Genomic DNA, 17665 nt, shown 5'->3' on the forward strand with positions numbered 1-17665 from the left:
TGAAAGGCAATTAAAAAGTCTCTTGTAAAGCAAGAAATGCAGATCTCTTCACCAAGTATAGTCATTTGTGTTTTCAATTATCAGCATATATTGAGGAGAGGAATGCCCCCCATATAAATAAACAAACTGCATTTTGCTAAGTTCATTGATTAGATTTATAAAACAGAAACAATGTCATATTTCACATTACCAGTCTTCAATGTACTTCCTATGAAGTGAGCTAATTCAAGCAAGTGCACTTAGGATTATGAAGGACTGTCCAGCAAACAATACTTGCATCATTCGATCCACTGTATAATTTATGCCACCAATTGGAAGTATGCATACACAATTTTTCAGGTATCCAGGATCTGATTCGTAGCCTTTAGGAATCAGCAAGACTCCCATCTATGTAAAAATACAAAATAGCAGACCAGAGGGCTTACAAAGGTGAAATACTTCAAAGAAAGAAGGATTTCACATCACATTTACAGAGCTGGGTTGCACTCTTTTGCATTTGCTTTTTTCAATACACCCCACCTTTCAGGTAGATATCCCTCTGTTCATTGCAATTCATCTGTTCAATAATTCCTAAGCATGCTAAAAAGCAGGAGGTGAATGGATTCAAAGAATGTCTGGCTTCAACAGTAAAATTCCAGGATCAACTGCATGGAGGCTCTTATCTGAATCCAACCAATCACAATTGGTACTTAGAAAACCCTGCATAATACCAGCATTTAAAGCATTTATATTATAAACTGAATGATTAATGATGCATCTCTCCACTCAATTATCATACCAGTGAGATAATCATTCATGGAGAAATATTTGAATTTTGCTCAGGAGCTTGGCAGCCTCTTTCTTCCTATAAAATAAGCTGGAGTTTCAGCACCATGGACAGGATCATAAATAATATACAAAAAATGTTTTACCAAACGAGTACCTTAAATATCGCTAAAAATTTCTTATATTCTTATATATACCTTGAGTTCTCTTTGTCATTTTTATTAAGGATTTACAATAATATCTTTAAAATTCATGTTTGAGGCAGGGAGTATTGGGGGTATTTAAACTAACATTCTGGCCTTAGAAATTAAAAAGTGTGCAAAGTGCCATAGTCCCGTGATGTATGAGACTAAAACAAAAACAAAAAATTAGGATTGCCAGATCGAACCAATTCAATCAATAGTTCAATCCTTGTGTCTTACCTATCCAAATATTTCCCAAGAATTTTCTCTATCTAGGTGATTGTATCTGATGTTCTGTATAGGCAGAAATTATTTCATTATAACATATGTTGCCAAGTTGGAAACACAATTGTATGCTGTAAATTATAATCAAAGTTGTAAAAAAAGAGAGTGGGGACTGGAGGGAAGGACGGAGAGACAGGGAGAGGGAGAGAGAGGGAGGGAGGGAGGGAGGTTAAGTTCACATGAGCAGGGGAAAATAGCAAGGAATATGATTTAGAGCACCCACTTTTTGTCTGCAGAATATTTAAAGTAATAAAGCAATTGGACTAAGGAACTTACGGTTCCCTCCTTTTCCTTGTGTCAGTGGACTCCTTTGCTATCACCATTTACATTAGAAATTGTTATATTTCATTACAACAGGAAGCGTAATATGATTTCATAGTTCTTTGAGGCTATGATATACATGGCTGTCACAGCTTCTCATACTCTTAAGATCATGTCTATCATTAACATCAATCAACCAACCAACCACCAAACTGAATTTTTCACCGAATTTCACCAAAACTAGACCTTAGAAGATTTTGTGCGAGAATGACAAAAATCTTATAGAACCACATGAGGTTTTGGCAGTTATCTGAGATTTTTATAAGATTTTTGGGCTCAACAATTGCCAGAATTTGGTGGTCTCAACATTTCACCCATTTTCAACTTTTAAATTCTTTTTAATGCAAAATTCTAATTTGGTGGAAGCTGTGGGTAACATTTGGGAGAGAGCTATAGATATCTTAGCAGTTCTTATATTACTGTATAAATGTGACCTTACTTATTATTAAATTTACAATCTGTTCTCCTTCAGTGGAATTCGCACAGGTCTTTGCCCATAGATATTTCTGGCTTACTAGTCATACCTTACTAGTCATACCTGTATAGTCCGTATTTAAGAATTTGAGGAAAAGCCGGATGCTTGAAAATCTTCCATATTAAACCATTCTTTTTCACCATACTTTGGTTCTCTAGATATGCGGAACAAACATTCCCATGATCCTAAGCTTTCATGGCTTCCTCTAGAGGTCATTGTGTATAGAGACACACACGCTACCTCCTGTGCCCATTTAATTCCAACTGGGTTTTCAGTGGCAACTATTTGCCAAATCCCATGGCCTATACATTAGAAATCAGCACACTGCCCTTGGCAGCTTGTTTCTTAATCCCGTTGTTATAGCTATGTTTTACTGTATTTGTGGAGAGGGAACTTTCAAATTGTTATCTGTGAACTTATATGATTAGGGAATGTATTACTGATGGAGGTATTAAGTGTGGGCCTTCTCCAATTGTTTCCAAGTGTACTTTTTTCCAATCTTCTCCACCAGCTCATGGCATAACAGTGGGATTGATTATGGGGGTTCAGGCATGAAAACCATAAAGAGTAGTGTTTTCAAGTAAGTGAGGTTTTGCCATATGCCAAAGAGTAACAGTTGGAAGGGACCTTGGAGGTCTTCTAGTCCAACTCCTTCCTCAAGCAGGAAACACGATACCATTTCAGACACATAGTTATCCAATATCTTCTTAAAAACCTCTACCGTTGGAGCAACTGCAACTTCTGGGTCTCAATAGATCCAAGGCTGACTCTGCCTCCTTGTGTTTGGGAAGTGAGTTTATCCATTTATTGGAGGAAAAACAACTAGGCTTAAGGCTTACATCTTAATTCTGCTGTGTCTCATATCCCACCCAAGCAAGCCATCATGTCCCTGATTTTCAGCAACTGTGAACAAGAGCTGAGAAAAGAATGTGGTGGACACACATGCTGTATTTTCCATCACCCTAACCAAGGCTAAAGGTCACCTGGAAACCGGATTCCACACATTGATCCCACATATCTAGCAAAGAGACCCAGAAAATGTGCAATGTTAAAATTGCTCTGTGCAGGCCACAGAATGTAGGGCTTTGAACAGAGGTCTCCAAACCTGGCAACTTTAATACTTGTGGACTTCAACTCCCAGAATTCTGGGAGTTGAAGTCCACAAGTACTAAAGTTGCCAGGTTTGGAGACCTCTGGCTTTGAAGAAGTTCTCCATTCTAAAATCCACACAACGTCCTGCATTGGGGAAGAACATGGATGCAAGATCTCGTCCAAGTCATAATTCATCTAAATGTTATGAACTAGGGAAGATAGTAGACAAGTTCAGGGAGCTATGCCCAACTACTAGAAGCATTACCAAAAGGATGTTCTTACCTGTGGATAAAAGCCCGTACCATCCATTTCCCACTCATCTCTCAGCAGTGTCCTATGGCCTCTCCTTTCAAAATATTGAAAACCAGTGAAGCTCAGACCAGGTAGTTGGGATGTAGAGAAGAGAAATGCCAGGTTAGGTCTCTCCTCCCCTTCTGCGCTGACTTTCCTCTCCTTCGAACACTGTTTCTGCATTTCCAGCTGTCGGAATGATTTCTAGTGAGAATATTGACCATTTGAGCAGAGTGAAAGCTCTGATCCGCCTCCACTGCCCACCCCTCTTCTCTCCACGCAATCCTCCTTGGCACCATTATCTTTCAGCCATATGCACTGTGTGGGAATCCTTTTGTCCAAGGATGACCCTTCTAAAGGAAAATATTTGAAGTTCAGAGTTGAAATGAGCGGTGCTTGGTACCTTATGATTCTCTTGACAAATATATCTTTTCTTTTATGTACACCGAGAGCATTTGCACCAAGACAAATTCCTTGTGTGTCCAATCACACTTGGGCAATAAAGAATTCTATTCTATTGTATTCACTCTTGTCTCATTAACCTAGCCCCTCTTTCCAATTCCCTATCCTGAGATGCAGTATCCAGACAGTTGAGTTTGTTAGGGCAGCAAGCTGAGGGTGACAGATAGTGTGTGTGGGGGAATAGAGATAATGGTTTCGAACTAGAACTCAGGAAACCACGTTTAAGTCAATATCCAGTCCAAGGGAATGAGAAAATTGGGAACAGAGGGTGCTGTTTAAGCTGCTTGGAGGAAAAGTGGGAGAACTGCTGCTTCTTTATGGCTCTGGACTAGAAACTTAACACAGCAAGTGTTTTACTAGCAGAAAATGGATGAAGCTCAAACTATGACATGGACAATCATAGCCAGCAGTGTGTACTTCATTACAATTAATCAAGCATAGGGAAGAATAGGGAACTTTGGATGGTGTAGAAACATGAAGGTGGATTTGAGAAGCTCCTTGAGAGTCTTCCGCCATCCACCTTCCATGTTGCCATGATCATATCTTGCGAAGTGGAGATGATACCTTCATTCCTGGATGATACTGTAACAGAGTATGGTGACCTGGCAATAGCAGAGCTGTTTTTCATCTCGACATTTGGATTGGCACAGATTGGTTAGAGGGGTTTCCAAGGACAGGCATTAATAATCATCCCGCTGGGGCCTGAGCCCAAGGGAACACTTTTTAAAATCATTGTGCTATTTAAAATTAGCGTTGCTATGTATCATAGTGTTGAATATAAAGCTCGTTCTACATTTTATAAAAGCACCCATTCTCTGGAAACTCCCGCCTGAGCTGAGACTCAGCTCTTTGACGAACAGCCATTTGCAATTGTTGCCCAACAGTGGAATAACAGTTCCAGATCACCTTGCCGATTTTGTGGAAAAAGTTGATTAACAAGCATAGGATGGCCAAGCATTAAGATGAATGGTTACCCATGCTGCAACCCAGAATCATCTTTGGACAATTGGGCGGCACATACATTTAATAAATAAATAAATAAATTTGGCCTATGTTGGCCCAACAAGAGCCTCATTCAATTTAGAGGACACATTACAATCTTAGGAGGGGAAAAAATGCTAGCAACAATAATAACTACTCATTTCCACTTTGCAAAGAGTTGTTTTTGTGGCAATGTTGTGACTGTCATTTCTTAATTTCTGGCTCACCGTTCATTTTGCTCCTTTCCCCTGCTGTGGATTTCATCACTGCAAAACTTCCTTTTCTTCTAATTGACACTGCTATGCAGATATTTATAAGGGATGATATTAATTACTTGAACTGGTATATAATTAAGTGAAACTGAAAATTAAACATTCAAAATACAGTAGCTGTTAATTTCACCTGGCATACATATGCCTTGCATAGCTATTTAAATGATCGTTGAAAACTCCACTAAGAGTTAAATTGAGTTAATATATATTTATATCCATATCATCTGCATTAAACACTAATAGAGTTTAGGGGTTAACATGCTGGACTAGCAGCAGGGAGACCCAGATTCTAGTCAGGACGATGATATAAATATATACTAACTCAAATTAACTCTTAGTGAAGTTTTCAACGATCATTTAAATATGCGAAGCAAATATATGCCAGGCAAAATTAACAGCTATTCTGAATGTTTAATTTTCAGTTTCTTTTAATTATATACCAGTTCAAGTAATTAATACAATCCCTTATAAATATCTGCATGGCAGTGTCAATTAGAAGGAAGTTTTGCAGTGATGATATCCTGTCTATATATCAACAAATATCTTGTGCTTTCTATAAACCTTACTGTAGTTTTTCCTATAGTTTTTCACATAATGTACCTTCTTTTGAATTTCTCTTTGCCTAAATTCAGCTATATAATGTGACCACATTTGCATTGCAACATTTCTTATATCAAATCTCTAGTTTTAGAAAATCAAAAGCTTAAGTACTCTATTAAAAATCTGATAATACTGTTTTAAAAGACAACGTGTTTGGGGAGTGTCTTTTGGCAATCCAGATCCTGCCTTCTAGCCAAGCAGAGCAATTAGAGACCCCTTGCTTTGAATATCCATGTTAAGATAACAAATATTATCTTCATAACCATTAGACCAGGAAAGTCATCTTTAAAAATCAAACTAAAGATGTCTAGATCAGGGGTGTCAAACTCAAGGCCTGCGGGCCGGATTTGGCCCATAGGGTGCTTAGATTTGGCCTGTGGGGCCGCCTTGGAAACAGCAAAGGAGCGGCCTGCAATGCCTGTGACAGCAAAAACAGAGCTCGGGGGGGGGGGCTCCATTTTTGCTGGCAGAGGTCTGCGGGAAGTCGTCACAGCTGAAAACCGGGCGCAGGAGGCTGTTGAGGCCAAAAATGGAGCCTTGATGATTGATGTCGAGCTGGCCATGTCCCCCAGCCCCCGAGGTCAAACACAACCATGATGCGGCCCTCAATGAAATTGAGTTTGACACCCCTGGCCTAGATGGTCAGGTTCAGAAGTGAATCCTACGTTCACAGAATAAACCATGAAATAGAAACATTCTTTTGGGGAAGAGTTTGGAGGAAAGTAACCTCAACTATGGAAAGATGCTTGAAAGTCTCAAAATGTCATACTGTTTCCTTTTAAATTCAGAAAAAAAAACCCCATAATTGTAATATGTTCAGCTATGACAAGAAGGAGATACCAGTGACACTTAATGTTCCCATCCTCTGCTTATTCACCAGAGTAAATTGCCACTGAACATAAAGTAGCACTTACATCCAAATCAACAAGCATAAGATTGGCCTACACTTGAGGTCAAGTTCTCAAATGCAAGAAACGATTGCCATAATTGTGGCATAAATGGGATATATGGAGCAATCCTATAAATGTCCATTCAGTTACAAACCCCATTCAGTTCAAAGTAGCTTAATCTTAAACTAACCCCCCACTTCTTTACCCTCAAACTAACCTCTATCGACCTCACCCTATTCCTAAGAGGTCTGTAAGGAGCGTGCATAAGCGCACAATCGTGCCTACTGTCCCTGCGCTATTGTCCCTATTTATTTGTACCTATTTCATATATTTAAACTTATGTTTATTCTTATTTCTATTATATTGTCAGCATTTGACTAAATACATAATAAATAAATAAGTCTTAGGCTCTTTCTTCTCAAAATAGGCCCAAAGGCCGAAACACAGTGAGGTTTCCACCCACCTTCCTAACTGACTCTCCCAAGTGTACATTTCTGCTTCCCCCCCAGGATCTTCCACATACATGTCCATTCTCTGGAATAGAACTTTAAAAAGGAAAGTGCACAATGCAAATGGAAGACACCTATTTGTATATAAACAATCCTTTATCCTTTCATAATTGGAGAGATAAGAAAGTGGGGGGAAGGGAGAACAGGAGAAACAGACTTTCATGCAGTAAATTAAAGATGAAATGTGCAGCAACCTTATTGCAAGATGGCATTTTGCTTTAAGAAACATGTTTATTGCACCATTTTTCAAATTTATTTTTTTGGGGGGGAGGGGAGGGGATGGTCAAAGTTCAGATCCTCTCTGGTTGGCATCTCCTGGTCAGAGAGAAAGAGAGCAACAGGATGAGGGTGGCAAGGCGTGGTTCTTCTGGCAGGTTTTCCTTTGAAAGATGAGGTAAAAATATTTCCAAATTTCTGGACGGGTTGGCGCCAAGACTTGTCCAGAAAGGGACCCAGCAAGGAGCCATTTTTTAAAATAAATAAATAAAATAAATAAAATTAAAAGCCCACCCAACTCCCAAAGAGTTTAATCATAACAAGAGAAGCCAGCAGGGAGGTGGCGTCAGGAGGGCTGGGCCACAGTGGGGAGGGCTGAGTTGTCTCTCCTTTCATCACAGGCCTGGATGGAAAGGAAAAGAATTCACATTATGGGAGATCAGGAAGAGGAAACCACACTGAGGCGCTTCTCCTTTACAAGGAAGGCTTGAGTGGGGTCTGTGGCAACGCCACAGAGCCATGTGCCTTCTTCGTCAGACAGTATTCAATGTGTGGCCAACCCCTTAGGGGCTCAGAACGGAGCCTGTGTGTGGAAGCGAGGGCATCGGTGTCTTCCTTCCATCGGATCTGCAGAGCCTCTCCCTCTTGACAAGCGCTCCCTAAGCGGTTATTATACGGTCGTCACCCTCATGACCACTTCGCGGCTGGAACCGGAGCCCCCGCGATGTTCATTAGGCCGCAGGTGGCTGAGAATGTGCAGAATTGTATAGCCACAGTGATGGTTCAAAATAGTCCTAACCCGCTGGCCCCGCTGGGAGGTCCTCTCACTCCCTGTGGAGGGATTCGTCCGTGAATTCCGCCCCCCTGGCTTTGTGCTCCCACCGAGGGGTTCCCCCAGGTCCTTGGCTTTGTCGTAATTCAGCACCTTCCACTGCTGGTTCACTGCCTGCCAGCGTTTGAATATTCGATACACCGAGGAGCCTTCGTGAGTGATCAGCCCTGTGGAAAGAGATGAGAGACAACTGTGATCCTTGCGCAGACAAAGCGAGTGAAGGAAAGTCTGGCTTGAACCAATACACTTAGGTTAGAGGGCATCAGCAGCCAGTAGAAAAATAGTCACAGGCTTAGAAAACAGATTCACTGAGGCCCCATTTCATCTAACACAGGGGTGTTAAACTCATTTCGTCACGGCGGTGTTATGTGACGTATTGGGACTTCCCCCCACTTTGCTAAAGCAGGCATGGGCCTGGGCAGCATATGATGCAGTCGGCCCGCGGCCCGCAAGTTTGACAGCCCTCATCTAACTGCTCAAAAAGTTGGGCCAAGACCAGGAAGTGGTGGCTTGGGCTACATCGTTACTTCTCCGGCCAGTCCATCCTACAGAATTATTCTAAGGATGAAATCAAGGATATGCACTGCCTTCAATCCTTGAGGAAAGGTAGGATAGAAAGGCAACAATCAATTAATCATCCATTTTGCATATTCAGCCAGTTGCTATGCAGGGTAAATCATTTCCCCTAAACACTTCAGCCCATCTTCTTAGTTCCTGCAGGCACCACTCACCCGGTCTGGCTTCACACGCTGTATGAAGCCGTGATTGGCTTAACCAGTAAACCAAAACTAGTTGGGTTCACAGTATTTGCTAAGCTGTCCTTTCCCCTTATTCCTTTGCTTTATTTCCAGCTGAATCTGCAGCAAATCATGAGCATGGTTCTCCCACCCCACCACCCCCAATTGCCATCTCTTCATTTTCCTGAACTTCACACTAAGCTCTTCAGAGCAGGAAATAGCCTTGTTTCCTTCCCCCCACACTTCCTGTATAGTGCTGGGCACATTCTGACACTATCTAATTAGATGAATGAATACATGAAATAAAAGGTCAGGGATAACAGGCGGATCCATTGAATGCACTTGGGCAGTCCTTTTTTTTTTTAAATTTCTATCTCCAACTTTACTGAAATTCATCACTCTGCCACAAAACACCCATATCTCTCTGATCATTTATCTTCTGCTGTGTACTTGTGTACATTCAATTTTCACAGAGGCACAAAGCTCTGTTTCAAGATATGAGAGATCTAAAGATTTTCATACCTTTGGAAGCCAAGAAAAAATGATACAGAAATTTGGGGTGGAGGGGGAGTTGAAGTGCTTTTCTTCAGTATTCTCTGTAGATTTAAAATCCCCCTGTTACTTTTTGAATATAAATTACATTATGCATGATTTGGTATGCTCTAAAATCCTGATCTTTGGCTCCTCTAATTTAAGAATATAAGGCTCCATTAATTTAATAATGTGTCTAGTTCTAAAGTTCTAATAAATAAGAATTCTAGTACTATTAACATAAGCTAGGAAAAATAGTAACAAAAGAGGTCTGAGGGACCTTAAAGATCAGATGCTGAATTGGAAGGTTGAAAAAAAAAATGCAGAAGGCAATTGCAAATTAGTTCTATAGTTTGCATGAACTATGTCTGTGTAAGTCACCCGATGTACTCAATTTTTTTTTAAAGACTAACATTTATGATCACATATATGCTTTTATGGATTACAATCCATCTAATGAACTACAGGGAATCCTTGCTTAGTGACTGCCTCACGCAATTAACCTGTCAAAGTTACAATAATGACAAAGAACTAATTTTGCAACTAATCCTTGCATTCACAGGTCTGTAAAGCAAAGGAGAGCTGAAGTAAAGCCATAAAATCATGACGATTCACTTAATGACCATTTTGATTAACGATCAAGTTGCTGGTTCCCAACTGTGGCCACTGAAAAAGGATTACCTGAATATGGACAAGGCACCAGCATCGAAGTGCTAAAGTGCTTCCTTGTTGTTTTGGCAGAAGACTAACTTGGCTTCTCGTCTAAAATATATATTATTATTGCAGCTACAATACAGCTTGATGAGTTCAATATTTCAAACATTCAGTAAAGAAGGCGCTAAAAGAAATGAAAACATACTTCTTTATTGAATGTTTGGAAGATTGAATTCATCAAGCCATATTGTAGCTACAATAATATCAGTGGTGGTATGCTACTGGTTCGGCCCGGTTTGGCCAAGCTGGTGGTAAAAAAAATAAGCCTCCGATAAGCTGAAAGGAGGAAAAAAAATCGACAATCAGCTGAGAGGATAAAAGACCGAAAAGCGCCTGGGTGGATGGGTGGATGGGAGGGTTGCTCCTAGCTTTTCCTTTCTTCATCCTCTCAGCTGATTAGCTTGTTAGGGGAGTGTGTGTTAGGGGCACACACACATGTGGTGTGTGCTCACCCAACCAAACTGGTAGCGACTAAGGTAGGATTCCACTACTGAATAATATATGTTGTTTTACAGAGACAGGAAGCAGAGTTCCTTCCAACTTTAAGATCTGCTCTTCTGAGGAGGCAGGCCCGCTGCTGGGTCCTTTCTATCCCTCTAACCTCTACCCCAGTGAATGCGTGCAGGCACTCAGAGAAAAACGGTACTGAATTCTTGCTTTTCTCTAGTGAAAACTGCAGCACAAGCTGGAGCGTCCTGCAAGGATTGCATGTCCTTAGCATGAAAATTTCATGATTCTGGGTAAACAAAGTCTTCTGGTTGCCTAGGCCTAGACGTAACTTGTGGGCAGGAAAAGAGTGGAATATATATTTTATTCATCATTCTAAAGGAAAATATTCATAATGGGTATGAGAACTTTCATCCTGGTTTTTTTTTTCCCCAAAGAAACAAATTCAAATTAACCTTCTCCCCACTGGCTCTGTTTTTTTTTAGAGCTGGAAGGGAGGGGGGAAATCTCCATTTCTGTAAAACAAGATTTAAATCTCTTGCTCAACTACAAAAATTGAGTTGGCCTTCAGCAAGTTATTACAGGTAGTCCTCGACTAACAACAGTTCATTTAGTGACCATTCAAAGTTACAATGGCACTGAAAAATGTGACTTATGACTGCTTTTCATAGTTACAACCTTTGCAGAATCCTCATGATCATGTGCTCAAAATTTGGATGCTTGGCAACTGGTTCATATTTATGACAGTTGCAGTGTCCTGGGGTCACGTGATCACCTTTTGTGACCTTCTGACAAGCAAAGTCAATGGGGAAGCCAGATTCACTTAACAACAGGGTTACTAACTTATCAACTGCCATGATTCACTTAACACCGGTGGCAAGAAAAGTTGCAAAATGGTGAAAAACTCACTTTAACAAATGTCTCCCTTAACAACAGAAATTTTTGGCTCAATTGTGGTCATAAGTCAAGGACTACCTGTACTAATTCAGCTTTAGGGGGTTGAGTTTCAGGACTGGACATAAGAATAGAATTTTTAAAACTGCACATAACCTCTTAATAAAGAACAGGAAGAAGCTGAATGTAAAAAACTCCTCCAAGTATTTTCTTCAGATAGCCAGATGATTGAGCACATTTATAGGGCAAAACAGGCTGCCAAGGATTTCCCTGCTTAAACTGAGGTTATATTTTAATGCTGTTGATTTCAAAAATATCACTGAGCTTTGATCAGATCAGCCATGTTTATGTGGAATGGAAATTTAATAGACTGTCATCCTTTGTGGATCTCATTGGAAACTTTCTGGTTTATTTGCCTTAAGCCCTTAGCAATTACTTGGGTCAATATATAGTAAAATGGACCTTTCAATTCTGAGACTGAAAAGAGCCGGAGATGTTTGGGCCCTGTTGGGCTGTAGACTGGATTGCTGATATTGAAGCTCATGAATATTTAACTTTATGGAAGAGGTCACTGACTTGTATCATACTTCCTTTTGAGTTGGCATCTTTTTGGAACAATATGTTAATATACGTCAGTCAATTTATGGGGAAATCATTTAATGTTAAAGACAATAATGTTATATCGGATTACGTTAAAAAAAATATGGAATTTGATTTTGAGCAGCTTTGGCTACATTGAGCATGTGGAATTATTAAGACAATTATTTTGAGAAATTGAAAAATAGTAATAACTATTGCTTTGTTATTATTGTTGTTGTTATTCCAGACATTAAGGATCATTATCCAGATTTTTTTGTATGAATTAAAAATAACATAATACCTTCCTCTTTTACATACATGTGTTGATATTTAATAATAATAGATTCTTATTCTCTTTTACATTTGAAAACTAACCTAGGTAGTCCTCAACTTACAATGATTCATTTAGTGACTTTTCAAAGTTACAATGGCACTGAAAAAAGTGACTTATAACCACTTTTCAACCTCACGACTATTGCAGCATGCTTGTGATCAAAATTCAGACATAGGGCAACTGACTCATATTTATAACTATAGCAGTGTCCCAATCATGTGGTCACCATTTGTAACCTTCTGACAAGCAAAGACAATGGGAAGCAGATTCAATTAACAACTCTAGTGATTCACTTAACAACTGTTGCAAGAAAGGTCATAAAATAGGGTAAAACTCACTTAACAAATATCTCACTTAGCAAGAGGAACTTTGGGCTTAATTGTGGTCGTAAGTTGAGGACTACCTGTATGTTCTTTAATATTGATGTATAGATAATATACTTAGATTGCCCGTCATTTTTTTCTTTTTCTCTATTTTGTTTATCACTAGTATTGTAAAAAGTATTCTTCTTAGTTTTGCCCACTGTTTTTATTACTTTGTGTTTAGGAGTGCGCTTTTTTAGTATTTTGTCTATTGTTTAAAAATGTGTAATAAAATGTTAGGACTGGAGCAGCATATAATGGCTATAGATTATGCAATTAAATAAATTGTGTTTTAAAAAATTCTTGTAAGCCACATGTAGCCCTTAATATAGAATAAGAAGAAATTGAACATAAAATAATTATCCAAGTATCTGGCATAAAGACTGGCATAACACAATCCTTCTATTTGTTAGTAGTCTAAAATGATGGTGAATAGATATCTATTCTGTTACAAAATCTTTGCTTTGGAAAATTGCCGCCAAGCCTTAGATCAGGGGTGGGGAAAGATGGCCATTTTGTGATTTGTGGTATTCAACTCCCAGAATTCCTGAGACTGACTCGTGAATTCTGGGAGTTGAAGTCCACAAGTCATAAAAAAGCCATTATACCCCACCCCTGCCTTAGATGAACTCACCCCGTCAGGGGTGGGATTCAACCGGTGTTACTACCGGTTTGGTGACTACGTTTTGCACGCGTATGCGTGCTGTGCGCATGTGTAAAAGACCTTAAGCTGTGCCACCCGGACAACTGAAAAGCGCTGCGTGCAGGTCTGCAGTGTTTGAAAAACCTCTTTTTTCCTGCTTTTTCCAACCTCAGCTGTGCCACGCACAGCAGCTGAGGTTGAAAAAGCAGGGAATAAAGGACAGGTAAGAGCCCAGGTGGGCAGGTGCGCCAAAACAGCAGCAGACAAAGAACCGGTTCAGTGTCTGCTGCTCTTTATTATGGAAAAAAATAATGAACATTTACAGTTTTCAGTTAGAAATATCTATCTTACATGCATAGGGAATTGACATAAAATTAATTCTTCAAGTGAATTGACATAAAATCAATTCTTCAAGTTGAGATATTGATGGGAAATGCACATTTTGTGAATCATTTGTCCTTAAAGATTGTATAAACCCTGGATGCCATGTTTAGGAATAAACAAAACTCTCCCTCGACTCTCTTTATACAAATAAAATGGGATGATCAGAATGTTTAATCAGAACTTTTCCAAGAACCATTCTACTAGACGAGATGGCAGAATAGAACTGTATTTCAACAAGTGAAATAGATTTATGTTTGTGTGATCACAGGTACCTGTATTTTTTTTTAATTTAAAACAAAAATTTGTGTGAAAGAAATACAAATCTTCCCTCTCGGTCTGTTCACAAACTCCTTGTACACTGATCAAATATAAATATGTACCAAAGAGGCAACACCCACTGGCAATCACTTGAGCGCCCTGCTGTCATCTCCCAAGGTGTGCCATTACTATGCAATACAGATACTTCAGTCAAATCAAGGGGGAAACAGAAAAGTCATTCATTCATTTCTCAGTGACAGTGTCTGGCTCCTGCTCACAAGAGTCTGCCTGTTATCCTGTCCATCTCAACAGAGCTCATCCATCAGTGCCATAGACCTGGCTCAGTCCCTGTAGTGAATGTCACCAGCATCCAATTTAAAACAGTTTTTTTTTCCAATCGAGGGTGTGTAGTGCTAAAGGAAAAATATCCAGTCATCTGATGAGAAACCCACCAGCAACTACAACACAGGGTGCCCCGAGGACAAATTACTAAGGCTGAATATGCTTCAAAAACTATTCAAACCTCAGGAAAAAAAAAAAGGAAGCACCTTTCTGGTCATTCATTAAAGCACTTGGATCAGCTGTTTTCAATTGTTAGGCACGCCTGATATTAGCCTTTTAAGGAATCTACCCCTTAAAATTAATACAATTCTTAAACGCATAGCCAATTAATGCAATTAAATCATATTTGTAATCTACAAAACTTTTAGAAGTCACTGTTGTTTATGGAAATAACTCGGGAAGGCATTTTTTTCAGCAGAAATCAATGACTCTTATGTAAAAGTATGCATTACAAATATTATTCAATTTAAATAATTTAATAATTAAAATAATTAAAAGATTTGGGCTGAATTACTGATGATGTCATTTAGCAATGATAAAGACGGTCCTCTCTTTAAAAGATCTCGGTTTAGAAGATTTTGGATGCAAAACACCAAATTTCATTATCCACACTTTCTTTCTTGCATGCATCCAATGCCATTTTACACATGCACAAATTACAAAAAAGTATTCCTGTCTAAATTCTTATTTGGGAGTAATGGACACTTTGGTTTAATGGCTACTCCTTTTGCCCTGTTAGGTTATTAAATTGAGGTTTACTGTAATAGTAAAGAAAGACTCATCAAGATATTTAAAAAAAAATCCTGATGCACCACATTTATTTCTTTGGGTTTAGCGGCCCAGATGGGAGCAGTTGTTCCATTTCATCTATGGAATAAAAATGCTGTTGCTGTCTACAGAGACAGCAAAAAAAAAAAAAAAAAAAAGGGGTGCAGGTATTACAGGGATGGAAATGTGCAACAGTATTTTACCCAGAACTAATCTTCCAATCATTTGTGTTCTCCAACCCCCTGCCGTTTTATTTTCTGCTACTCAAATGCATGCTAGGGAAGGAAAAAAGAAATTAAGCAAGGGTCCAGTATTTCCGTGTTCTCCAAAATTGGCAGTATTGTTTTATACTCAGGTAGTTTTGATGCCATCATGTTTAATAAGGATAAAGAAGTATTTATCACACATTTCTTTGAAAGTAAAACTGGTAGTTTTGCACACAAAAAACCCACTACAGAAGGATTGAAATTATTATTACTATTATTTTAAGATTTAAACTTCAATTCGATTCACTGTCTATGACTGGTAAAAACTTAACAGTTCAAGTCCTAACCAAGAACCTAAGAGCTGTTAAGGTAACATCTGAATATGTAGGTAGTTCCAAGTAAAGTGCTTTTTTTTTTGTTTGCAGTCAGAATATTCACATCTGATAAGTTCAAAATTTCCATGTATCTAGGCGACCTTTTGGAGATTGCTCCAAGGGCTCCAATTACTATTGGTATAACTATTTATTTCTTCCTCCACATTCAACTTCCATTTGCAGATTGCTGTATTTAATTATTTGTTCTAGTTGTTTCTATTTATTTATTTTTGTCAATTGCTTACAAGATAATAGGTATAAGTAAAAAAAACATAGTTATGAATACATGGATACATATAAGAAAAATAAAATAAAAAAAGAAACAATAGGACAGGGACAGTAGGCACGTTGGTGCGCTTATGCACGCCCCCTACAGACCTCTTAGGAAAGGGTTGAGGTCAATAGTAGAAAGTCTAAGGTTAAAGTTTTTGGGGTTTGGGGAAGAAACCACAGAGTCAGGTAGAGTATTCCAGACATTGACCACTCTGTTGCTGAAGTCGTATTTCCTGCAATCAAGTTTGGTACGGTGTACCTTGAGGTTGTATTTATTGTTTGGTCTTGTGTTATGGTTGAAGCTGAAGTATTCATTGACAGGTATGACATTGCAATGTATGATTTTATATGCTATACTTCGGACTGAAGGCAGCGTAATTCTAGGTTTTCTGGGTCTAGAATTTCAAGTCTGGTGGCCTAAGGTATTCTGCAATGAGCAGAGGAGTGGAGAACTCTTCTTGTGAAATATTTCTGGACTTTCTCAACTGTGTTAATATCAGATACGTAATGCGGGTTCCAGACTGATGAGCTGTATTCGAGTATTGGTCTAGCAAATGTTTTGTATGCTCTAGTTATTAGTATAATATTAAATTCTCTTCAATTCATGCATCACTTATTATTATTATTATTATTATTATTGATTTAGTCTTCAATTCAATTATTATTGTTGTTATTATTGGTTGAACAATTGATTTGGCATTTTTATTTGCCTACTGAATCTTGTCAAGGACCTGGGATATACAGATGGTTGTTTTATGGTGTTAAAGGTATTACTGTAGGGTGTACACTCCTTCCAAGCAAAGCTGCCTTTTGCAATTGAGGGGTGATTTTTGTCAATGCTGACGGTGTTTAAGTGGTACTCCAGATTTTGGGGGATTGCACCCAAGGTGCCTATCACTATTGGCATTATCTTTACTTCTTTTTGCCAGAGCAATTCTGCTTCTATTTGTAGGTCCTGATTTTTCCCCCCCAGTCCTTTCTCTTCTGTTTTGCTGCTCTCCAGGTACCACCATGACCACGAGCCTCGTCTTTTTTTTAAAATCAACAATTGTTCAGTCTGGGGTATTGTGTGGCAGTGGCTTGTCTGTTGGCATGCTAAAGTGCCAGAGCACTTTAGCTTCTTCATTTTATATTACTTTATCTATTTTGTGGTCCCAGCGGTTCTTGCTTGCAGGTTATCATTCAGGGTTCACACGGAATTCAGTTAAAAGCTTTGTTTAATATGTCAGAAGCCCAGGGAGTATGCTGAACCAGGCATTTGAAGAAAGGTGTCTTCCCTTCTCTATCGCTATCTGACATGACCCTGCGACCCTGTGATATTGTACCGTCACATGACAATTCAGGAACCATGATTCCCAATTCCTTCCCGACCTGTATAGGGTTACCAAAACAGGGTAACACCTCTAACTCAGGGGTCCCCAACCAGCGGGCTGCAGACCGGTACCGGTCCGTGGAACATTTTCTACTGGGCCGCCGGTTTGCTGGGTGCCGCCATCTTGTTTTGATGAGAAAGTGCTTCTGGTGAGCTTTTCCGGTTGGAAAGCAGCGTTTGGGTCCTGAAGGAATCCTCGCACCTTAGTTTCATCGAAGGGGAGGGAGGCTTCGAACAAAACTAAGGCGCGAGAATTCTTTCAGCACCCAAGGCA

The 17665-nt window shown here is 39.3% G+C and overlaps 1 protein-coding gene across 1 annotated transcript in view; it reads right to left on the reverse strand.

The window, feature by feature from the left end:
- Window positions 1-7264: 7264 nt before the first annotated feature.
- The window catches only part of MARCHF9 (membrane associated ring-CH-type finger 9), a 51673-nt gene continuing 41272 nt past the window's right edge, over window positions 7265-17665 (reverse strand). Inside the window, exon 4 of the mRNA XM_026714765.2 lies at window positions 7265-8340. Within this exon, the coding sequence (XP_026570550.1) occupies window positions 8012-8340 (329 nt within the window). The 3' untranslated portion in view covers window positions 7265-8011. The remainder of the gene's footprint in view (window positions 8341-17665) is intronic.

Source organism: Pseudonaja textilis, chromosome 2 (assembly GCF_049901715.1).
Source record: "Pseudonaja textilis isolate UNSWEBS1 chromosome 2, rPseTex1.2, whole genome shotgun sequence".
In the NCBI taxonomy this organism is placed as follows: domain Eukaryota; kingdom Metazoa; phylum Chordata; class Lepidosauria; order Squamata; family Elapidae; genus Pseudonaja; species Pseudonaja textilis.